Source organism: Salmo salar, chromosome ssa14 (assembly GCF_905237065.1).
Source record: "Salmo salar chromosome ssa14, Ssal_v3.1, whole genome shotgun sequence".
In the NCBI taxonomy this organism is placed as follows: domain Eukaryota; kingdom Metazoa; phylum Chordata; class Actinopteri; order Salmoniformes; family Salmonidae; genus Salmo; species Salmo salar.
This window is the reverse complement of record NC_059455.1, coordinates 19,623,841-19,648,889: the sequence shown is the minus strand read 5'-3', so window position 1 is coordinate 19,648,889 and position 25,049 is coordinate 19,623,841. Positions and strand designations below refer to the sequence as shown.

General features: G+C 41.3%; 2 protein-coding genes and 1 non-coding gene across 6 annotated transcripts in view; 2 read left to right on the top strand and 1 right to left on the bottom strand.

Moving 5' to 3' along the window:
* LOC106568826 (la-related protein 4B) overlaps positions 1–6,077 on the bottom strand; it is a 28,061-nt gene extending 21,984 nt beyond the window's left edge. For 3 of the 4 annotated variants that reach the window (XM_014139524.2, XM_014139526.2, XM_014139527.2), the window contains exons 1-2: positions 5,586–6,075; positions 2,656–2,789 (exon numbers count right to left, since the gene is read on the bottom strand). In XM_014139524.2, coding sequence (XP_013994999.2) covers positions 2,656–2,736 — 81 coding nt within the window. In that variant the 5' untranslated portion in view covers positions 2,737–2,789; positions 5,586–6,075. Of the gene's footprint in view, positions 1–2,655; positions 2,790–5,585 lie in introns of all 4 variants that reach the window. The other variant, XM_014139525.2, reaches the window with a different exon arrangement.
* A 9,225-nt stretch (positions 6,078–15,302) lies between these two features.
* gtpbp4 (GTP binding protein 4) lies at positions 15,303–24,020 on the top strand. Its single transcript, NM_001140416.1, has 17 exons — positions 15,303–15,383; positions 15,699–15,869; positions 15,959–16,062; positions 16,162–16,298; positions 16,446–16,546; positions 17,549–17,641; positions 17,931–18,122; positions 20,953–21,018; positions 21,152–21,241; positions 21,340–21,450; positions 21,635–21,712; positions 21,876–21,927; positions 22,050–22,150; positions 22,381–22,578; positions 22,681–22,746; positions 22,850–22,999; positions 23,267–24,020. Exons 1-17 carry the CDS (start codon positions 15,336–15,338, stop codon positions 23,417–23,419), a joined length of 1,911 nt encoding a protein of 636 aa, NP_001133888.1. The 5' UTR covers positions 15,303–15,335; the 3' UTR covers positions 23,420–24,020.
* LOC123726958 (small nucleolar RNA SNORA81) lies at positions 18,362–18,543 on the top strand. Its single transcript, XR_006759064.1, has one exon. It is a non-coding gene; the product is annotated as a small nucleolar RNA SNORA81 (small nucleolar RNA).
* Positions 24,021–25,049: the final 1,029 nt, after the last annotated feature.

Sequence of the window (25,049 nt, the reverse complement as noted above, 5' to 3'; positions counted from 1 at the left end):
TATAGAAACTGGCCTGACAACTGACTACCATGTCCAATGCTTCAGAGCATTTCAGGTCCGCTTGACCTTTCCCAATAAAAAGCCTCGGTGCCTCCATCCCTCACTGAGGGGAGTGATTCACCTTTCCCCAGTAGCCTGATTGGAAATGTTATTTTTGGGAAGCTGTTATTCATAATAAACTATAGACAGCGGGGTCGGGGGACATTGTCAGAGTGTACAGCATGTTTTTATTGCTCCTTTAGTCAGTCAGACAACCAGGGAAGTGTTTGTTTGTACACAGGGATAGGTTAAAGTCCCTGAAAAAGTTACTAAACAAAACACACACAATTTGGACTGGTCCGTCTGGGAGGCTTATGACACGTTGAGCTCGAGACCCAGGGCAGACAGAGCGTGGACTGATAATGTGCTGAGCTGAGCACCCAGGATTCAAACGACCTAGTGGGGGGGGGGGGGATGCTGTGTCCACAGGAAATGTTATACTTGTGCCTCCTCACAAGCCTACAGGTTCTGGCATATCGCCTAGGCTACAACTAAATGGATGTCTCTTAGACAGCCAGATCCTGAAAACAATTATCTCCAACCTGACACAGAGCATTAACTAGTTCTATACTAGAACCAACAGCCTCTTGAATTTCCCACAGCAGAGAATCATGAATGGCAGCAGCATTGGATTCATTAATGTAACAGCTTTCATGTTTGGATAAGATATGGCCAACACATGGCTTTAAATAGGTCATATGTGCTATTCATGAATGTTCGTATGCACACAGCATATGGCACAGTAGCGCTGAGCAGAGCAGCATAGAATAAGATGCTTAACATCACACACTCCATGTTAACAAGGAACATATGGAAGTAAAGGTCATTCTTTAATAAGGTGAGTGACGGGAGGCATAAATAATTACCGTAACAACAAAAGTCCCTGGATTGAGACGTGAATACAGCATACCTCAAGAATCCATTGGGGACTTTTTCCCGAAACCAATCTTGTTTCCAATCGTACACCATGTGTTTAGCCTAAATGAAACTGGAAAAAGACAGCAGTGTCTTTCCATTTCCTAATTTGGGAGAATAAGCTTTCCTTTTGGACCTCATTTAGGCTATTTAGACAATCCCATATATCCCTCAGGAGACAGTTTCAGTTTGGGACCTCTATAGCAACTCATATGTTGCTGTCAACCAAATGCATTAAGCAGCACCCGGTGTCCCAGGGCACAGAATTCCCTATATAGTGCACTTCTTTTGACCAAGGTCCATAGGGTTCTGGTGAAAAGTAGTGCACTATGTAGGAAATAGTTTGCCATTTGGGATGTGACCCCAGAGACACACACACACATCTCCATTGTGTGAAAGAAGTGAGGAGTCTGTAGGGATACCAGTACAGGAGTATCTTGGAAACAGAAACGACATGAAAGCTTGCAGCAGAACTATGACTGAGAGGTGTTAAAATGCCAACTAAAGAATGCCTGTCCTTATAAATACTGTATACTTAATAAAAATACACTTAGTGATGAAAGCAGCAGCAGGTAGCCTAGCGGTTAGAGTGTTGGGCCAGTAACTGAAAAGCTGCTAGCTCAAATCCCGGAGCCGACAAGTTGAGAGAAAAAACGGCCGATGTGCCCTTGAACAAGGCACTTAACCATAATTGCTTGAGGGCCGACGTTGACAATGACAGACCCTGGCTGTGACCCCATTCTCCGAGGGCATCTGAGGGGGAGTTGGGATATGCAAAAAATAAAACATTTCCAATTCACATGTGTATTAATACACACTTGTACATGTGTGAACTAGGACAAATGTAAGCATCCACCAAAGTATTATTATATAAATGACCTCAGCGCCAAACGGCAACAGCAGTTTGCATTGAGGAAAAGTTAGAGTCCATGGAGCTACAATGAGTCCAAAAAAATTTGGGTTACAAACACAATTAGAAATACAAATTGGCCTAAGGAACTCACTAAGTGTCAGAAAACATGAAATCAACTCTTGCAGTGATAAAACATGCATTAAGTGGGAGGATATAGCTAATTACACAGGAGAGCAACCAACATCTTTTTAAAATAGCTTACCTCCCCACTGATGTAGCCTAATTCTATGTTTACCAATCCAGTTCAGAGAGGTTTCCCCTACTTTTGTAAAGCAAACGATGAGAAAACACTGGTTCAGATGATCGAGAAGTACAGTTTTACTTAAAAAGGCATTGGTTTTTTGCCTGGTTCCGTTTAGTTTCCCCCAAAATTCAGTATGTCCGCTTGGTTTTTTCAGGTTCCCTCTCAAAAATCACACTTTAATAGAAAAACAACAACATTGAATGTTCTAAGTCCTCAACAATGCTTAAACCACTTTTGAGTTCGGCAAAAATGGAGAAATGTTGATTTGAGTGCAGTTGTCCTTTAATTGAACTGTACACCTAGCAAGAGGCTGTTGTGAAGCAGTGTTTTTGCAGCGCAATGTGATGGTAAAGTTAGCCAAACCAATACGAATCACTGATGCGTTCTGTTAATGCCACGATAAACATGTGCAAATTAATACATTTGTTACATTTAGTTGATTCCCTACATTTTGAATATTGTTGAAATCCGTTTTAAATGTATGGTTTCCGTCCGTGTTTGCCGCATTGGCCGAATTTCTAGGAGCCTAGTATTTGGTACCTACCAGATGAGAGCTCTCTTTTGCTTCTTGTACTTGCTGCACCTGTGGTTCAGCTACAACTTTTGTATCCTGGTCAGAAGTCATGAGCCGTCTACTTCTTGGCTCCTCAGGGAGAAGTCTCTTTGTCACCAAGTAAGCTATGGATAGAGAAACAAAGAAGTTTACCAGGGTTGTATTCATTAGTGCACCCCATAGCAAAACATTTTGCAATGGAAAACGAAACCAAGTGTTTCATATTGGACAAATTCAGGTAGGTGCCTCCATTTCGTCACATTTGATCCCTTGTGAGTATGCACAGAGAAAACACTGCAGCAACCAATGCTGTAGCTCAACATGGAAGTCCAAAGAAATATTTCATTAGTAATACGTGTCAACAAAACATACATGCAATCTATAAGTATGAACACCATTGGAAATGTCCCTTTTCTATCCAGTAGGTCCAATTTGTAAAGAAGTGATAATCCCCCAACAATCGAATGCCTGTCTAACATGAGCTCTCGTTGTGTTCGCATACAAAGCAGAAAAATAATGGCACGGCTGTAAAGCTTACGACCTTTGACCGACATACTCATTACCACAGACAGTGTGAGCTGGGCTAAACAGACCATTGTAAAGAACTAAACAGATGCTTTTCCATCAAGCAAGGCACAATTAACTACAGTTATCAAAGCAGTTGTTTCAACAAGTCAACAATTGTGGCCATTTTTTGCACAACTAATTCAGAGATCATGGTCAACAGTTACAAGGTTGTGTCATGGACCTATTTGACATATGGGCATAACACATCTTTTAAGTGTTAACCCTGTATGTAATTGTCTATTAGTGCATTTCTGCTTATTCTGTGAGAAACGGAAGAGAGATTACGCCAGGGCTCTCCAACCCTGTTCCTGGAGAGTTCCCATCTTGTAGGTTCACTCCAACCCTAATCTAGCACACCTGATTGTAATAATTAGCTGGTTGATAAGTTGAACCAGGTTAGTTACAACTGGGGTTGGAGCAAAAACATACAGGAAGGTAGCTCTCCAGGAACAGGGTTGGACACCCCAGGACTACGCTAAATATTGAAAAGTATTTTTCTAAATTTTGCAAACACTCAAATCCACTGCGGATTGGACAAACGATCAGTTTGTATTGACATAAACCTGTTGCAACTTTGCTGACTGATTTGCATTGTCACTTGAGGACTGTGCTGTTGTACAGTATGCAAGCATAGTTCTGGTCTCCACAAAAATGGCAATTTAAGGGAGTTCCAACAACTGTTCACTACAGGTGGTGACTGCAATACATGCCATCAGTGATAAATTACATGATAGGGTTGATATAGCCCACCATTGGTTGTCAACAGTTGACGAGTTCCTATTGAATAGTCCCTACCTCAGACAACTTGACAAAGAGACAATTTGACCATTTCCATCATTGGTACTACCAAACTTGTTTGCACTATGCATTATCACTTTTAGTTTAGATATTCTCGGCACATTTCAGGAAAATTATTGTGGATACTATAGCAAGACACAGAGCAGGCCTGTAACTTCAGTCTCCAGCTGACAAGTTCGGCAGGGACCATGCGATGAGGTAAAGCCAGCAAGGAGGATTTCCATTGTGTGTTTTTATTTGTGAGGACAGGACGATGGTTAACCTAGTTAATAGCTTAAACTAGCTAGTCAAAACTTGCCAACTAAACAGTAGATAGTGGTAGCCTGGATGGCAGTCTGTTTCTGCTCTTTTGCTAACTATGGAATTGTGGCAAGAGCCCAAACAGATCTGAGAGAAGGCTAGAATCATGGTGGAATGCAATTTACAGTGATTCTGGCTAGTAAAATACTAAGTTAACCCAAACTGCTGGAAAAAGCAGAGCATCATCAACATTCAGTGAAAGATGGCGACCTCCAGCATGATTCACCGCCATCAATCAAATGTATTTATAGACCCCTTTTTACAACAGCAGTTGTTGATGGAGACTATTCCAAAGGCCAGCAAGCAGATCCTATCCAGCTTACAGTTGCACTAGGGTCAGACAGCAATCCTTTGTATATTAAGACACTGGAGCCGCTGCGAGAAACAGCTCTGAAAACACACCTCAATCCAGGGATGAGAAATGCATTGTACCCTGAACTGCCCTAGTATCCCAACTATTACATCGAGAAGATTGAACGACTGCTAGTTGTTTAGCAATCGTTCAATCTTCTTGGTGTAACAGTTGGGATAATGTGGCAATTCGGAGTATAACGTATTTCTCATCCCTGGATTGAGGTACGTTTTTCGAGCCATATCTAGTTCTGCAGAGTCTTAAAATACACAGGAATGTTGTCTGACCCTAGTGCTGCTGTAAGCAAACAGGTCGGACCTGCTGGCTATTCCAAAGGCTAGACACCAATTATGTGCACCTGACGCTCCAGACAAGGCCATTCATAGCTCGCCAATTTAGCAAGTAACCGAGCTGGAAGTTAGATAGCAACGTCTGTAGCTACCAAACTCGGACGTCACTGCAATGGCACATTGATTTGCTGACTAACAAAGTCAAAACCACGAAACATTTAGCAACTAGCTATCTAGGCCAACGTTACCTGTCGAATAGTAAATACTGAGCTAGTTAGCTAACGTTAGCAAACTCAGCCACTTCCATATTGTGTAGTTAACGTTACGTAGCTAACATTAGCAAGATTATAACGTGGGGAGCTTACTAGCTAACGTTAGCTAGCTATGTATTTGCTAAAAACAACGCACACCAAGCAAACCGCGTTAGTTGGCTAACTTGCTAAATTAGTTTGACAGCCGCTTCAGTAAACTTGAATTTATACCTTGCTATCGTATAGCTAGCTATACGATATTGTTATAGTTCTAGGCAGCTATCGAACGACAGTTAACTAGCAACAACATCGAGTAAACGAGCGAGCTGGCTAGCACGTTACTAAGCAATGGGCGCTACTCACCTGTCAGCTCTCACTGCACGACGATGCAAAGACTTGTGGTAAGCAAGGCCTTGAATTGGCTTCCTGGCTGAATACGCACGATATTATCAAGCTAACGAGCACGCTAGCTACGATTTACTACAGTCTTCCAATGAGCAATAACAAGCTGTTGGTGGCTGCGATGGAGGGATGGCAAAAAAAAGAATACCCGCCCTTTTAGCCAAATCTCAGAAAACAAAATACCGTAATGTTAGCTTTCCTAACTAGCAATGCTAGCAAATTAGCTTAAATGTAGCTATTAACTTTGCACTTGTTTTGTGCAGTAGAATTAAAATAATCTATATTATTCTTCGAATTTTACCAAACGGAGGGTATACTAGTAGGAAAGTAGATAAGAACCAACAACCCAGAACTCTCAAAATACCGTTTTTTCAATGTGAAGCGTTCGTTAGCTAGCTGGATCACTCGAGGTAGCTACCAGTTGGGAATGGAGAAATTGCTGTTCCAGTTGTGTGAAGATAGCCACAAGAAGGATTAGCCACAATAGTGGGATCATCGGTTTGCCTTCAAAATAACAGTCTGCCATTGAAACTGATACAAATAGTGGAAATAATGCCATATTTGGAACAAGTTTGGAATGTTGTTCCATAACTTAAAAATTAATGAATACAATAATACATTCATTTGACAATAAACAGTAAAACAAAACAGTTGAAATGGATGTATAAAAATTGTCACAGACTCTAGCCACCAAAGTTATGCACTGTTCTTTCTGCTACCGCACAGCAAGCGGTACCGGAGTGCCAAGTCTGGGACCAAAAGGTTCCGGAACAGCTTCTACCCCCAAGCCATAAGACTGCTGAACATTTAATCAAATAGCTACCCGGACTCTTTTCATTGACACACACACATGCATATTGACGCCACATACACACTCTCACATAGACACTCTTTCGTACTCTTCACAAACGTTGCTGCTACTCTGTTTATCTATCCTGATTGCCTTGTCAATTTTCCCCTACCTACTGTACATGTACACATTAGTCTACACCTGTTGTATTCGGCGCATGTGACAAATAACATTTGATTTGATTAGACTGCATAATTGCATTGGGGGGCATACAGTACATACCGGTATGCACTGTACAGCCTTATCTATTGTATGGAGTGGGCACCCATGAAATGGGGTATCAGCCAACTCAGTGACATCCACAGATTACATTTCTGTAGAGTTTACACAAATATTAGCATCATAGCTCTTATTGCAAGACTTTGTCTGTGGAAAATCACCTCCATTGTCAGTCTATTGTGTGTATTGGACATTCATATTGGATTATACAGCCTTGGCTATGGAGTGTGTGTAACAGGGTTAGAAATGTCCCTGTTGAGTTGTCGCCACTAGTTACCAAAGCCACAAAGTCATAATTATGGCTAAACCCTGCCTATTTCTACAATTTATTTTCTTAAAATCTGATTTTAAACCTAACCTTAACCACTCTGCTAAATAAAATTATATCAACTTTATTGGTCGCGTATACACAGATTTGCAGATATTGTTGTAGGTGAAGTGTAATGCTTGTGTTTCTAGCTCCAATAGTACAGTAAAACTTAGCAATAAAAAAAACTATACAAATGTAATTCATAAACATAAAAAAAAAAGTTAAATAGGATGAGCCATGACTAGAATACAATATATACATACAGTTGAAGTTGGAAGTTTACATACACTTTGGTTGGAGTCATTAAAACTCGTTTTTCAACCACTCCACAAATTTCTTGTTAACAAACTATAGTTTTGGCAAGTCGGTTAGGACATCTACTTTGTGCATGACACAAGTCATTTTTCCAACAATTATTATTTTTGGAGAACTGTCCTCTGGTCTGATGAAACAAAAATAGAACTGTTTGGCCATAATGACCATCGTTATGTTTGGAGGAAAAGGGGGAGGCCTGCAAGCTGAAGAACACCATCCAAACCGTGAGGCACGGGGGTCGCAGCATCATGTTGTGGGGGTGCTTTGCTGCAGGAGGGACTGGTGCACTTCACAAAATAGATGGCACCTTCAATTCACCCAACTTTTTGTGGGAAGCTTGTGGAAGGCTACCTGAAATGTTTGACCCAAATGAAACAATTTAAAGGCAATGCTACCAAATACTCATTGAGTGTATGTAAACTTCTGACCACTGGGAATGTGATGAAAGAAATAAAAGCTGAAATAAATCATTCTCTCTACTATTATTCTGACATTTCACATTCTTAAAATAAAGTGGTGATCCTAACTGACCTAAGACAGGGAATTTTTACTCGGATTAAGTGTCAGGAATTGTGACAAACTGAGTTTAAATGTATATGTAAACTTCCAACTGTATTCTCATTCACCCCTTTAGATTTGTGTGTATTAGGTAGTTGTTGGGGAATTGTTAAATTACTTGCTAGATATTACTCCACTGTCGGAACTAGAAGCACAAGCATTTCGCTACACTCGTATTAACATCTGCTAACCATGTGTATGTGAAGTTTTTTATTTTATTTTATTCCACCATTTGTATCCTTTTGGATCAGTAGCATTGAGGAACTTTTATTTTGAAGGCAAACTGCAAATTCCACTATTGTGGCTAATCCTTATTGTGGCTAGCTTCACACAGGGGCACTTTCCTTTTCGGAGTACAGTGACCATTGAACTCAAAGCTGTCACACAAGAAAGGAACTCCCGCCTCCTACCACAATAAACAGGCTCCTCAGTTGGTCGAAATTCACAGTGGGCTCACGGATCCACTCGTGATCAACTTTGTGGGTGTGTATCACAGGCCACGTGTGAATTGCTTGATTTTAGGATTTGTACCTCACAATAAGGTTTTTGGATATTATGAAAGATGTACACAATCTTGTTAAAAAATATATAGTCTAATGTATTGGTAATAAAGGAATATAATAATTAATAACAGGACCCTATTAATTATTATATATATTATTTTTGTCAACTAGGAAAGTCAGTTATGAACAAATTCTTATTTACGATGACCGCCTACATCGATGCTGGACCAATTGTGCGCCGCCCTATGGGACTCCAAATCACGACCGGTTGTGATACGGCCTGGATAAATGAGGTTATTGTTGTTGTGTAGGTTTGGGTGGTTGTGAAGTGTCTTCAACAAGTGTCAGTATGGTTTCAATAACAATTATTATACCGGACATGTCTATGTTTTATGTGACATGTTGTTACACATTCCCAACCTTACATATACACAATGAATGTAAGTTGATGCTTAGACTTTTTATTTATCCCTAAATTTACCAGGTAAATTGACTGAGAACACATTCTAATTTACAGCAACAACCTGGGGAGTAGTTACAGGGGATGAATGAGCCAATTATAAGCTGGGGATGATTAGGTGACCATGATGGTATGAGGGCCAGATTGGGAATTTAGCCAGGACACCCATACTCTTACTTTTAGTGCCATAGGATCTTTAGTAACCACAGAGTCAGGACACCAGTTAAACGTCCTATCCAAAAGACAGCACCCTACACAGGGCAATGTCCCCAATCACTGCCCTGGGGTATTGGGATATTTTTTATTATTATTTTTAGACCAGAGGAAAGTGTGCTTCCAACTGGCCCTCCAACACCACTTCCAGCAGCATCTAGTCTCCCATCCATGGACTGACCAGGGTCAACCTTGCTTAGCTTCAGAAGCCAGCCAGCAGTGGGATGCAGGGTGGTATGCTGCTGGCTACAGGGTGGTATGCTGCTGGATGCAGAGTGGTATGCTGCTGGATGCAGGGTGGTATGCTGCTGGCTATTATGAAAATATCTGATTAGGAATTAGATAATGACCAAAAAGTCAATATAAGCAGTATGTGCGAAGTATGATTTCACAAACGGACACAATTGACATTTGAGTACAGGCTCTCTCAGAAACATGGTTAAATGGTTCTGTCTCTGATAAAGACATTGAAGTAAATTATTATAATGTATTTAGATGTGACAGATTGCAGAAAAGGGGGGGCATGGCCATATTATGTAAAATATAATTTCATTGCACCCCACATGCCCATTGTTGTGGGAAGCTGCTATAGACCACCAAGTGCTAACAGTATCTGGATAATGTGTGTGAAATGCTTGATAATGTATGTGATATCAACAGAGAAGCATTTTTTCCTTGCTGATTTAAATATTGACTGGATAGACGGAAATCTGTCTTTTAAAAACGTATATTGATGAGTTACTGCAGTTAAAAATTTGCTTATTTTATAGTAGAAAGCAGATTATTCAGTCGATGGTCCTACCGATCCTAGACTGTCGATATCATCTATGTGAACGCAGCTACCACTTAATTAAAGCCATTAGATATTGTGCTATATTACAGGTGACAGGTTTAGTACTCATCACTGCATTATCTACCAGAGAGTTGGTTGGCCCTCTTTGATGTCACGTAGGTTGATACATTGCTATGATTTCATTTTTAAAGCCCTTTTACAAAAACTCCCACTGTACCCAACATCATTACTAACCTAGACATATGAGTTACCACACCCAGTCTCAGAGATGATTAACTCTGGAAATTCCTTGGGTCTCTACTTAGTTAGGTAAATCTCCTTCTCATTTTTTTTGCACCATATTTGTAGAACACGCTTCAAAATGTTCTTAAATTTGATGTTTTGGTGACTTTAGACAATTCAGTACCTTATTAGTGATGAATGTGTTTGTTTTTTATGACCGTGTTTTCTTTCTGTTTGCATTTTGTATTTATATTTTGATGTGTGTATTTCTATAATTTCTGTAATTCAGGGCTCATCTGTAAAAGAGACCTTGGTCTCAGTATGACTCACTGATAAAAAAAGGTTAAATAAAAATAAATACATGTGCATTTATATAGCACACATAAACATCAGTGGTTCCATTAGCCCCCTGAAGTTGTGGGAGGATGAGATAAAGCCAATACACTCCAGTATTCTAACATGGGGACCCAGAGGGAATGACAGTCTTTGTTATCTCAAATCAAATAAAAGTGAATTGGTCACTTACACATATTTGCAGATGTTATGGCAGGTGCTGCGAAATGTTTGTGTTTCTAGCTCCAACAGTGCAGTAATAATACGTAGTATATGCAATAATAATACCTTGTCTGCTTGAATTATTCAGGTTTAATATACTGTGTAGATGCAAACTGCCAGTGCTTTCTTCAATACTTTTCTATGGGACTCTAAAGTACTGGAGGCCTACTGTAAACTCAGTTTTTCACAATTCCTGACATTTAATCCTAGTAAAAATTCCCTGTCTTAGGTCAGTTAGGATCACCACTTTATTTTAAGAATGTGAAATGTCAGAATAATAGTAGAGAGAATGATTTATTTCAGACTTTATTTCATTCATCGGTCTATAAAAAAGTGGTCAGATGAAGCAGATGCTAAACTACAGGAATGTTTTGCTATCACAGACTGGAACATGTTCCGGGATTCTTCCGATGGCATTGAGGAGTACACCACATCAGTCACTGGCTTTATCAATAAGTGCATCGAGGACATCGTCCCCACAGTGACTGTACGTACATACCCCAACCAGAAGCCATGGATTACAGGCAACATTTGCACTGAGCTAAAGGGTAGAGCTGCTGCTTTCAAGGTGCGGGACTCTAACCCAGAAGCTTACAAGAAATCCTGCTATGCCCTGCGACAAACCATCAAACAGACAAAGCGTCAATACAGGGCTAAGATTGACTCATACTACACCGGCTCCGACGCTCGTCTTATGTGGCAGGGCTTGCAAACTATTACAAACTACAAAGGTAAGCACAGCCGCGAGTTGCCCAGTTACACGAGCCTACCAGACGAGCTAAATCACTTCTATGCTCGCTTCGAGGCAAGCAACACTGAGGCATGCATGAGAGCATCAGCCGTTCCAGACGACTGTGTGATCACGTTCTCCGTAGCCGACGTGAGTAAGACCTTTAAACAGGTCAACATACACAAGGCTGCGGGGCCAGACGGATTACCAGGACGTGTGCTGGTAAGCAGACCACCATAGTCCCTGTGCCCAAGAACTCAAAGGCAACCTGCCTAAATTACTACAGACCCGTAGCACTCACATCCGTAGACATGAAGTGCTTTGAAAGGTTGGTAATGGCTCACATCAACACCATTATCCCAGAAACCCTAGACCCACTTCAATTTGCATACCGCCCAAACAGATCCACAGATGATGCAATCTCTATTGCACTCCACACTGCCCTTTCCCACCTGGACAAAAGGAACACTTATGTGAGAATGCTATTCATTGACTACAGCTCAGCGTTCAACACCAGAGTACCCTCAAAGCTCATCACTGCTAAGGATCCTGGGACTAAACACCTCCCTCTGCAACTGGATCCTGGACCTCCTGACGGGCCGCCCCCAAGTGGTGAGGGTAGGTAGCAACACATCTGCCACGCTGATCCTCAACACTGGAGCTCCCCAGGGGTGCGTGCTCAGTCCCCTCCTGTACTCCCTGTTCACCCTCGACTGCATGGCCAGGCACGACGCCAACAACATCATTAAAGTTTGCCAACGACACAACAGTGGTAGGCCTGATCACCGACACCGACGAGACAGCCTATAGGGAGAAGGTCAGAGACCTGGCTGGGTGGTGCCAGAATAACAACCTATCCCTCAACGTAACCAAGACTAAGGAGAACATTGTGGACTCCAGGAAAAGGAGGACCGAGCATGCCCCCATTGTCATCGACGGGGCTGTAGTGGAGCAGGTTGAGAGCTTCAAGTTCCTTGGTGTCCACGTCAACAACAAACTAGAATGGTCCAAACACACCAAGACAGTCGTGAAGAGGGCACGACAAAGCCTATTCCCCCTCAGGAAACTAAAAAGATTTGGCATGGGTCCTGAGATCCTCAAAAGGTTCTACAGCTGCACCATCAAGAGCATCCTGACTGGTTGCATCACTGCCAGGTACGGCAATTGCTCGGCCTCTGACCGCAAGGCACTACAGAGGGTAGTGCGTACGGCCCAGTACATCACTGGGCTATGATGCCATCCAGGACCTCTACACCAGGCGGTGTCAGAGGAAGGCCCTAAAAATTGTCAAAGACCCCAGCCACCCCGGTCATAGGCTGTTCTCTCTACTACCGCATGGCAAGCGGTACCGGAGTGCCCAGTCTAGGACAAAAAGGCTTCTCAACAGATTTTACCCCCAAGCCATAAGACTCCTGAACAGGTAATCAAATGGCTACCCGGACTATTTGCATTGTGTGCCCCCCAACCCCTCTTTTTACGCTGCTGCTACTCTCTGTTTATCATATATGCATAGTCACTTTAACTATACATTCATGTACATACTACCTCAATTGGGCCGACCAACCAGTGCTCCCGCACATTGGCTAACCGGGCTATCTGAATTGTGTCCCACCCACCACCCGCCAACCCCTCTTTTACGCTACTGCTATTCTCTGTTCATCATATATGCATAGTCACTTTAACCATATCTACATGTACATACTACCTCAATCAGCCTGACTAACCGGTGTCTGTATGTAGCCTAGCTACTGTATATAGCCTCGCTACTGTATATAGCCTGTCTTTTTACTGTTGTTTTTATTTCTTTATTTACCTATTGTTCACCTAATACCTTTTTTGCACTATTAGTTAGAGCCTGTAAGTAAGAATGTCACCGTAAGGTCTACAGTGAATAGCGCTATGCTAAAACTGGCTCTTATGAGGACCGCCACGGGAAAGGAAGAGTTACCTCTACTGCAGAGGATACGTTCATTGGAGTTACCAGCCTCAGATTGCAGCCCAATTAAATGTTTCACAGATTTCAAGTAACAGACACACATCTAAACATCAACTGTTCAGAGGAGACTGTGTGAATCAGGCCTTCATGGTCGAATTGCTGCAAAGAAACAACTACTAAAGGACACCAATAAGAAGAAGATACTTGCTTGGGCCAAGAAACACGAGCAATGGACATACAGTTGAAGTCAGAAGTTTACATACACCTTAGCCAAATACATTTAAAGTCAGTTTTTCACAATTCCTGACATTTAATCCTAGTATTAATCCCTGTTTTAGGTCAGATAGGATCACCACTTTATTTTAAGAATGTGAAATGTCAGAATAATAGTAGAGAGAATGATTTATTTCAGCTTTTATTTCTTTCATAACATTCCCAGTGGGTCAGAAGTTTACATACACTCAATTAGTATTTGGTAGCATTGCCTTTAAATTGTTTAACTTGGGTCAAACGTTTCGGGTAGCCTTCCACAAGCTTCCCACAACAAGTTGGGTAAATTTTGGCCCATTCCTCCTGACAGAGCTGGTGTAACTGCGTCAGGTTGGTAGACCTCCTTGCTCGCACACGCTTTTTCAGTTCTGCCCACAAATTTTAAATGGGACTGAGGTCAGGGCTTTGTGATGGCCACTCCAATACCTTGACTTTGTTGTCCTTAAGCCATTTTGCCACAACTTTGGAAGCATGCTTGGGGTCATTGTCCATTTGGAAGACCCATTTGCGACCAAGCTTTAACTTCCTGACTGATGTCTGACGATGCTGCTTCAATATATCCACATCATTTTCCTACCTCATAATGCCATATATTTTGTGAAGTGCACCAGTCCCTCCTGCAGCAAAGCACCCACACAACATGATGCTGCCACCCCTGTGCTTCACGGTTGGGATGTTGTTCTTTGGCTTGCAGGCCTCCCAAACATAACGATGGTCATTATGGCCAAACAGTTCTATTTTTGTTTCATCAGACCAGAGGACATTTCTCCAAAAAGTACGATCTTTGTCCCCATGTGCAGTTGCAAACCGTAGTCTGGCTTTTTTTATGGCAGTTTTGGAGCAGTGGCTTCTTCCTTGCTGAGCAGCCTTTCAGGTTATGTTGATATAGGACTCGTTTTACTGTGGATATAGATACTTTTGTACCTGTTTCCTCCAGCATCTTCACAAGGTCCTTTGCTGTTCTGGGATTTGCACTTTTCGCACCAAAGTACGTTCATCTCTAGGAGACAGAACGCGTCTCCTGCCTGAGCGGTATGATGGCTGCGTGGTTCCATGGTGTTTATACTTGCGTACTATTGTTTGTACAGATGAACGTGGTACCTTCAGGCGTTTGGAAATTGCTCCCAAGGATGAACCAGACTTGTGGGGGTCTACAATTATTTTTCTGAGGTCTTGACTGATTTCTTTTGATTTTCCCATGCTGTCAAGCAAAGAGGCACTGAGTTTGAAGGTAGGCCTTGAAATACATCCACAGGTACACCTCCAATTGTCTCAAATGATGTCAATTAGCCATTTCAGAAGCTTCTAATGCCATGACATCATTTTCTGGAATTTTCCAAGCTGTTTAAAGGCACAGTCAACTTAGTGTATGTACATTTCTGACCCACTGGAATTGTAATACAGTGAATTATAAGTGAAATAGTCTGTCTGTAAACAATTGTTGTAAAAATGACTTGTGTCATGCACAAAGTATATGTTCTAACCGACTTGCCAAAGCTCTAGTTTGTTAACAAGAAATTTGTGGAGTGGTTAAAAAACAAGTTTTAATGACTCCAACCTAAGTGTATGTAAACTTTCGACTTCAACTGTATGTAATTTTTGCATCCCTGACCCTGACTTCATATGAGCACTAGAGGGTAGTGTAAAGAAAAGCGCGCAGATTTTTTTCTCACAAGGAGGTCCTCTTGATGAAACAGCTTCACTACCTCGTCGTTGTTGTTTAGATCCGGTTTGGTCCTTTCCGGTTGCAGTCAGTGGCCGAACGTGCTCCGAAAAAATGGCACTTTATAATTTTAAGAAGATTATGGTGGTTCCCACCTCAAAGGTACGTTTTTACACGTTTTACAAGTTGTTGATGTGTCTCTCCGGAAAATGCCGACTCCAAATACTGAAAACATGCTGTTTATCTGGTTGGAATTAAATGTCTGCTTCTGGAGAGAGCCACGTGTTGTGCTTGGGAAGGGAGAGAAAAGCCACGCATGAAATTTCTTAGTTTTTGGGGGCAACAGTATACATACAAATGCGTGTCTAGCGATGTGAATTGTTTGTTACTGTAAAACACATAGTATTGACAAATACGTTTTTGTTTACATTGTCCTCGTTCAATGTGCTGATTGCCGTTCCCAATTTTTTTTCACAGGAATTCATTGACATCACTTTATCGAAAACCCAAAGGAAGACTCCGACAGTAGTACACAAGCATTATCAAATTCACCGCATCAGGCATTTCTACATGCGCAAGGTGAAATTCACCCAACAGAACTATCATGACCGGCTCTCCCAGATTTTGACAGACTTCCCCAAATTGGACGTAAGTAATGTTATTGCTTTGAAAGTATTGTAATATTCACACACTACCAAGTTCCACTTTGTGCTAATGAATAATATGGTCTTCCACAGGATATCCATCCTTTCTATGCTGATTTGATGAATGTCTTGTATGACAAAGACCATTACAAGTTGGCTTTGGGACAGATCAACATCGCAAAGAATTTGATTGACAAGTATGAGGCTTACTTTTCCCACTTTTTTGTTGTTACTTACAGTGATCATATATGTTGGTCAATTTGGAGTGGTCCCACTCAAATGTGTTCTTGTTGCAGTGTTTCCAAAGATTATGTTCGACTGATGAAGTATGGTGATTCCCTGTACCGCTGTAAACAATTGAAGCGCGCTGCTCTGGGTCGAATGTGCACCATCATGAAGCGACAGAAGCAAAGCTTGGAATACCTGGAGCAAGGTAATCTTTTAGATATTTACATCGTTTTGATGAAAGGTGAAGTATGCATGCCTGTGAATGGCTCCGGTGTACATATACTACAAGATACTAAAGACATTTGTCTCCAGCTGTCATTGTTATGTTGTTTACATTTGATTGTTTTTACAGTGCGCCAGCATCTTTCCCGTTTACCAACGATTGATCCCAACACTCGGACTCTACTGCTTTGTGGATATCCTAATGTGGGCAAGTCTAGTTTCATCAACAAGGTATGCATTCCTGTTGTCAGTTCAGTGGTTGGTAGAACCTTTAGTGTTCAAATAAAATTGTATTGCTCACATGCGCGGAATACAACAGGTGTAGGCTTTACAGTGAAATGCATACTTACGAGTCCATTACCAACAATGCAGATTTAATTCAGACAATTATTTGCGAAATAAAAAAAGTTGATAGTAACACAATAACAAGGCTATATTCAAAGAGTACCAGTACCGAGTCAATGTGCAGGGGTACAAGGTCATTGAGGTAATACTGTATGTACATGTGGGTAGGGGTAAAAGTGACTAGGCAATCAGGATATATAATAGAGTAGCAGCAGCATGTTTGTGTTGTAGTTTTAGTGTAGTATGTGTGTGTGTAGAGTCTATTGTGTGTGTATAGAGCCAGTGCAAGAGAGTCTGTTCAAAACAATTAAGATAAATGAATAATAAAGGGGGTCATTGTAAATAATCCGGGTAGCCAATCGATTAACTGTTCGGCAGTCTGATGGCAGGAGCTTTTTGGTCCCAGACTTGGCGCTCCGGTACCACGTGCCGTGCAGTAGCAGAGATAACAGTCTTTGACTTGGGGGCCGGAGTCTTTGACTATTTTTAGGGCCTTCTTCTGACATCGCTTGGTATAGAGGCCTATATTTGTCCTATATCCCAGCCTCCATCCCCGCAGGAGCCCTTTTGCCATTTGGTAGGCCGTCATTGTAAATAAGAATTTGTTCTTAACTTGCCTAGTTAAATAAAGGTTAAGCACCCATTGTTAGAGGCATTGCACTATGTTTCTTGTCTGCATTTCTGCACGATGTATCAATCTTAGTCGGGTTGTTGTTGTAAATAATGTTGTCAATGACTTCCCTGGTAAAATAAAGGCAACTAGAAATAAATGGGTTAAGGTTCATTTGAACATGTTGATACATATGCAGAACGTGGATAAAACGTGACATACAAAACATTGTAGTAGTGCGGGAAAAGATGTTGACAGAGCTGTACTGTCTTCCCCAGGTCACCAGAGCTGATGTTGAGGTCCAGCCCTACGCCTTCACCACCAAGTCCTTGTTCGTCGGCCACATGGATTACAAATACCTTCGCTGGCAGGTAAGAGCGCCTTTATGCACTTACACGCCAGCTATCTCTAGCTGGAATAGATTGGAACAGTTATCTATTTGATTTTCATACACTTTTCCACCAGATTTGTACTTGTTAGGAAACTAGATCACAACACAGATACATCAAGTACCCGTTGTAGGTCTGTGACGAGAAATCATGCACCACGCTGAACGTGTGACTCTAGGTCGGGTTAGTTTCTCTCTCAATCATGAGTTGTTGAATACGATTAACACCTGGACCATTTCATGTGTATTGCTAACTCCGTATGTGGCCGTAGGTGGTTGACACCCCAGGGATCTTGGACCACCCTTTGGAGGAGAGGAACACCATTGAGATGCAGGCCATCACAGCCCTGGCCCATCTGCGATCTGCCGTGCTCTACGTGATGGACGTCTCCGAGCAGTGTGGCCAAACCCTGGAGCAGCAGCTCGAGCTCTTCAACAACATCCGGCCCCTCTTTGCCAACAAGGTCAGAGGTCATGTGTTATGGAGGCACCACTGATTACTTTTTAAACCTGCATCACAAATGACACACTACTCCCTTTTATAGTGCTTTACTTTTGACAAGGGTCTATAGGACTCTGGTTAAAAGTAGTGGATTGTATAAGGAATAGGGTGCCTATTCAGACCATGTTTTATGGAAGCAGCATTGTCGATAGTTGTATGCTTGTGAGTTAGTCAACAGCTTGGTCAAAAGTCAAAACCTTTCCCTTCTTTTAAAGCACCCTGCTAAAATTGTGGGGGTGAAGCCTCCGGGCTTGGCTCTTGCAGCCATGTAAGCATGGGTACACCAAGGAAGGATAGAAAAGGCCCAGGGTCGCAAGTGAGGCTAGGACGGACCTCTTTCTTAATGTCCAGTGTCCTTTGTCTCAAGGCTCTGTGCTACATTATTTCTCTGAAACGGGCAAGGCATGTAACAAAAAAACAAAACCTTTAGACCCCAATAGAATTCTGGAATGCTGCTTTAGATTACTGATTAGTAATTTAAGATAAAACACATTTTCTCACATTTCAGACAAAGCAAAACAAGTAACAAATGACAATTACAAGTTAACTTAGTTTTAAAGAGCACAGCCTCTTATTTAATGACACCAAATTCATGTCAATAGGAATAACACTCATTTTGTCTTCCATTGTGTAAAGACACTATCAGAAAACCATTAACACTCAACACAACAAAAAACCCTGGAGTATTTCAATTGTAGTAAATCTGACTAAATTACTCACTCAAAATGTACCAAGTATAATATTATACTTACAAATATTATTTTAATATAATAAAAAATATGATCTTAAACGTGGCCAGAGGACAATTCAGAAAGTATTTCAAAACCTACACAGTAGGCTATTTGATTGACAACTATTCTTACTTCTGTAACATTGTAAAAATGCAGACAACGATTCATACTGTTTAAAAATGTAGGTAACCTCTCACAATAAGATTTAGTACAAACCAGTAGTAGCCTACTTTGACAACAAGTCAGTGCAACAAGTATTATTCAATATTATAATAATTTAACCTTTTATTTAACTAGTCAAGTTAAGAACAAATTCTTATTTAAGTTGACGGCCAAACCCGGACGACGCTTGGCCAGTTGTGCGCTGCCATATGGGACTCCCAATCATGGCCTGGATTTGAACCAGGGACTGTAGTGACACCTCTTGCACTGAGATGCAGTGCCTTAGACCGCTGCGCCACTTGGGAGCCGCCAGATGGAGACAGATAAAGAGAGAAGATTCACAACAAACTGTTCATAGACAATAAAAGATTTGTAGGACATTCATATTTCACATGGTCACTTTAGTGTTTTCATTTAGCCTACAACGTCATGGAACGAGGCCTTTGCAGGGTCCCCCACACAATGTACACATTTGTGATGGCAATGTTGAGCATCCCCCAAAACGCATACTTCCACCATTTTCTGCCTGTGCGTCAGACATTGTAATAGCTCCTCAGTTGGTCAAGATGGTCAACCCCTAGAGGAACAGAGGAACGGACGGAGAGGAGTAACAAATAAGATAATTGTGGTCAATTGCCCACCGGTCTAAAGTCCATTGCTCGTGTTTCTTTGCCCAAGCAACTTTCTTCTTATTGATGTCCTTTAGTAGTAGTTTCTTTGCAGCAATTCGACCATGAAGGCCTGATTCATGCACTCTATGAATATATCCTCCTCGCAAACATGACAAACCATAAACTAATCCCAACAGATAAACACATTAATCTAGCCTTCATTTCGGTGGCTAGTTAGCTGGTTGTCTGTTCTGCTAGCTAGGGAAAGTGACAGCTGAGGTTGATACTTCGTGAGCGCAGCCCAAATTTACCGCTACTCACAACTTTTCTTGTCTGACAGACTAACTACTGAACAAAAATATAAACACAAAATGCAACAATTTCAACAATTTTACTGAGTTACAGTTCACAAAGGAAAATCAGTCAATTGAAATTGCCCTAATCTAGTGGATAATGGATTTCACATGACCGGGAAAGGGCAACAGTTCTCTGGCAACAGCTCTGGTGGACATTCCTGCCGTCAGCATGCCAATTGCACACACCCTCAACTGCACATTTAATTGGCCTTTTATTATCTGCAGCACAAGGTGCGCTTGTGTAATGATCATGCTGTTTAATTAGCTTCTTGATATGTCACACCTGTCATGTCGATGGATTATCTTGGCAAAGGAGACATTTTCACTAACAGGGATGTGAACATCATTTGAGATAAATAAGCTTTTTGTGCATATGGATATTTCTGGGATCTTTTATTTCAGCTCATGAAACATGGGACCAACACTTTGCATGTTGCGTTTTATAATTTTGTTCAGTATAGTTAGCAAGCATCTTGGGCCGTTTCCATATGAACTACATCGGTAGAAACGAGACAACTAGTTAGCTGATTATATACAGCTAAACCCTGCAACTTGAGACCGAGAGCAATCATTTGAGCAACACCGCTGATGTGTCCGCCTGTACCAACCAAGTTATCATGACAGGACTTGCTAATCTGAGAGCTATTCCCCAAGTTTCACAGCATCAAACATCGACAACACCAAACATACATCTGCTGTTTACTTATTTCACTCACCTCGACATCATCGCTTTTCAAAGTGCAAGGTCTGGTCCGAATCCGTATCACCAACCAACATAGATACAGCCTCTTTCACAGTGAAAAGTCGTGTCCACTTCTGTGCTGTCATTTTGAGTAGTGGAGTTTAAAAAAAAACTTTGAAAGGTCAAATGACGGCATACCCTGTTTCTGGTTTCACGTAAATATGATGTTGTTGTGTTTTTTCCCCTCTAGCCTTTGCTCATTGTGGCAAACAAGTGTGATGTCAAGAAGATCAGTGAGCTCACTGAAGAAGACCAGGTTCGTAGTTTTATTCATGTTCGTTAATATATTCTCTATCTTTACTTTGGCTGTATTTTTCGCCCCAGTTTACGTTGTCATCCTCTTCCAAGATGGGACTTGCTTATCAGGGTTTCCTACTTTGTTTCCTCAGAAAATCTTTGCTGACCTTACTGCAGAGGGCATCTCTGTCATTGAAACCAGCACTTTGACTGAGGAGGGAGTGATGACTGTGAAAACAGAAGTGAGCAGTCTAGTCCACTCTTCTGATGACTAACAATTTGCTAGTAGCACATTTAAAAAGAATTCTATAAATAACTAATATATTTTCTTCAATTTCAGGCCTGTGACAAACTTCTGGCCCATCGTGTCGACGGCAAAATGAAGGGCAAGAAGGTGCATGATGTGCTCAACAGATTGCATTTAGCAGTGCCTGCTAAGAGGGACGAGAAGGTAGGCTAAATACTGTGCTCTCTGTGGAGGTGTATGTCTATCCACACTTAGTTGTTTGCCCAAGTTAAACATGTTTGCAAGTCATAAGCATGATTCTGGTCATGTTAAAACAGAAATGTAATGGTTTATATTAATTTTGAATGTGAACAGGTGAAATTGACTTGTCCTGTTTTCTCAACACTAGGCGAGACCACCGTTCATTCCGGAGGGAGCGAGGATTGGCAGGAAAACAATGGAGGTGGATGCACCCAAACGCAAAACGGTAGAGCCATACTAGTAATAGTAACAGTTGTGGAAGGATTATGTTGGAAGAGCCTTGGATGTAATCCGCGTGGGTTATGTTGTGGTAAACATACATTGTTAAGATCTAGCTGTCTTACTAAGTATTATTTCATGAATTACCAATTTCCATCATTGATTTACAGGAGAGAGATCTGGAGGTGGAGATGGGAGATGATTATATCCTGGACCTACAGAGTATGTATATTGACGTTGTCATCAACTTTATAAAAAGCTTGTCTGAAAGGATATTGTGTACATGGTTATTAGCAAACTTATTTGGTCCATTTTCTCTAATACTTGATATTTCCTCTCTTCAGAATATTGGGATCTGATGAATCAAGATGAGAAATATGATGTGATTCCTGAAATATGGGAGGGTCACAACATTGCAGATTATATCGACCCTGAAATCATGAAGGTGAGTAGGGGGGTGAAACCACTGATCTTGGTGACCATAGTTATCGTTGATCAGTATGGATAGGATGTACAGTTCTGCCACCAACATGGACTGAAAAGGGATAATTGACGAGAATGTGAATGCCTTTCTAGGGATTTCATGGAATCATAGACTTAAATGGGGATGCCTTTTCTATTCATTCTAATTCTATGGCCGCCACCTCTCCTAACATCTCTCTCATGCCCATACAGAACCTGGAGGATCTGGAGAAGGAGGAGGAGCTGAAGGTGAAGGCAGGGGAGTACGAGACTGATGAGGAGAGCGAGGACGAGGAGATGCAGGAGATCCGTCAGCTGGCCAAACAGATCAGAGAGAAGAGGAAGCTGAAGATCGTTTGCTCCAAGGAAAAGGATGTGCATGGCCCCAGACTACCCAGAACTGTCAAGAAGGTGACATGGACATCTTGTTTATATGCATAGAACTTTTTAAAGTGAATCTTGTTTTATTTTCGGTCTTACTAATCACTGGGCCAAAATGTTGAACATTTACAGGTTGAAAGAAAAACCCTGGAGAAGGAAATGGGAGACCTTGGTCTGGACATGACTGGCAAAGATGACGTAAGTTGCTTTTCATTTAGTTCTGTGTATGTCAAGTACAATGTCTTAATACAAGCTACAGACTGGATACTATACTCACACATTGCTGTTCATGTCCTTTCAGAGCCACTATGCAGTGAATGCCCGTAGATCCCGGAGCGTTGGCGTTGCCAAGAAGCGTAAGCGTGAGGAGTCTGTAGTTCCCACCTCTCGAACCCGCAGCCAGAGTAACTCTCGTCCTCCACGTGACCAATCTGGTGTTCGTGATCCTAAGGTATGTGATGTAGGCTACGCTAGATTTTCCTGTCATCAGGTGAAATGGTTTGTGTTAAAAATATGCACAATGCATATTGGGGAAGTGTTAGTCCCTTGGCTTAAAGAAACATAAGCTTTGGAGATGTTATGAAGATTGAGTTTGTCTCAAGTGGAACCCTATTATTGGCCCTGGTCAAAGTAGTGCTCTATATATGGATAAGAGTTCCATTTGGGAGGCAACTTGTGTTTTGCTGAGGATTTACTGAAAGTATGTTTTCCTGTATAGATGGCGAAAAAGGCCAAGAAGTTGATGAAGAGCCAACAGAAGGACATGAACCGCCAGGGGAAGAAGGGAGAGGCAGACAGACATGTATTTGACCTCAAGCCAAAACATCTTTTCTCTGGCAAGAGAAAGTCCGGAACCAACGATCACAGATAAAGGCATTGATTTATGCGGTTTTCTTTTTTCCGAGTCTACTCCAGCTTCTGTCTCAATTGTATACCTTTTCCTCTGGAGTAAAACTGAACATAATTCAGGAAATGGCAAACATTTATTATCATTCACTATATTGAGGTATTGAGTGACACGGACGTGTCATTCCTGATTTTGAAAAGCTGCAGCTGTGCAGTGGAGCACAAACTTCAAATCTGACACAAGGTATCAGCAAGCAATGTTGGTGGATTTTAGTGGTAGTTCAACTTGTCACTTACGTGAACAACCATAGTCATAGCTTCCAATCGCTGTGGCTACCAATTGTTATACGAAAAGCTCAAATAGCATTCGAGTAAAGTGTACTTGAATTGTAAACTTTCATTGGAACGACTTGCCGTAACTCCTGGAATTTAATACAAAGTGTATTTCTTTGGTGTTGCTAGAAACATAAATAACATGAAGCTGCATGCACCGTAACAGTTAAGTCCTCTCACTAAATGCGAGTTTCTTCTACAGTGTACACTGAAGTGGGGGGAACTGATTAAATGCTCAATTGAAATTTGTCTCAGTGGTGCTTTATTAAAATCAAATGTATTGAATACTTTAATATTGATCTTGTCCTCCCTGTTTTATTAAATAGTGTGATTGAAAGATATAATAAATGATGTACCAGTTAAGGAAATATTAGGAAACTGGAAAATATTGTGCTATGCACTCAATGGGCCTGTTCAAAGTGGGATGTTAAGTCATAGCTTGGTCAAAAACTAGAATCAGAGATCTGTATATAATGTCCAGATGCTCATGTCTCCATTCTAACAATGAGGTTGTTTGTTTGGCTGGTTTATCCGGAGGAGTTCGATCGGGTGAGCCAGGTGCCCAGCTCTGGCCAATGGCGAAGTCTGCTAAAAACAAAAGTGAAAAGTACGTGGAGTGATGAGTAGGATTCTGTGTTTTCACATGCAAAAATGAGTGCTTTTTGAGATGGGTTTCGATTATGAAAAATGGTGATTCTACAAGGCAGAGTAAGTGTTAATACATGTCCCATGATGGTAGTGACTACTTATTAACCATCGGTTATTCACATTTCTTTAGGTTTGTTTTAATAAGATATTTAAGTTGTGTATATTACATTTGTTTTATTTGATGACTTTCATTCCAAGTCATCATCTGATCTCTAGAGCTGCTGTCTGATGAAATCACCTTTTGTAGTTCTAAGTAAGGCATACTTTGACTGAATACCAATACCTCGCAAAGCAACTGCTCTCTATGTATCCCCTCTTGAACACACAAAAAGCAGTCGTGAAAGAAACAGACCGGACAAGTAGCTGCACAATGGATTATGGTCATTGTAGTTAATTATCATGTTTTCTGCGCTGACCTATGTAGAACATTGGCCTGTTGGAAACTACACTGAACAAAAATATAAATGCAACATGTAAAGTGTTGGTCCCATGTTTCATGAGATGAAACAAAAGATTACAGAAATGTTCCATGCACACAAAATTGTGCACAAATTTGTTTACATCTGTTAGTGAGCATTTCTCCTTTGCCAAGATAACTCCATCCACCTGACAGGTGTGACATATCAAGAAGCTGATTAAACAGCATGATCATTACACAGGTCCACCTTGTGCTA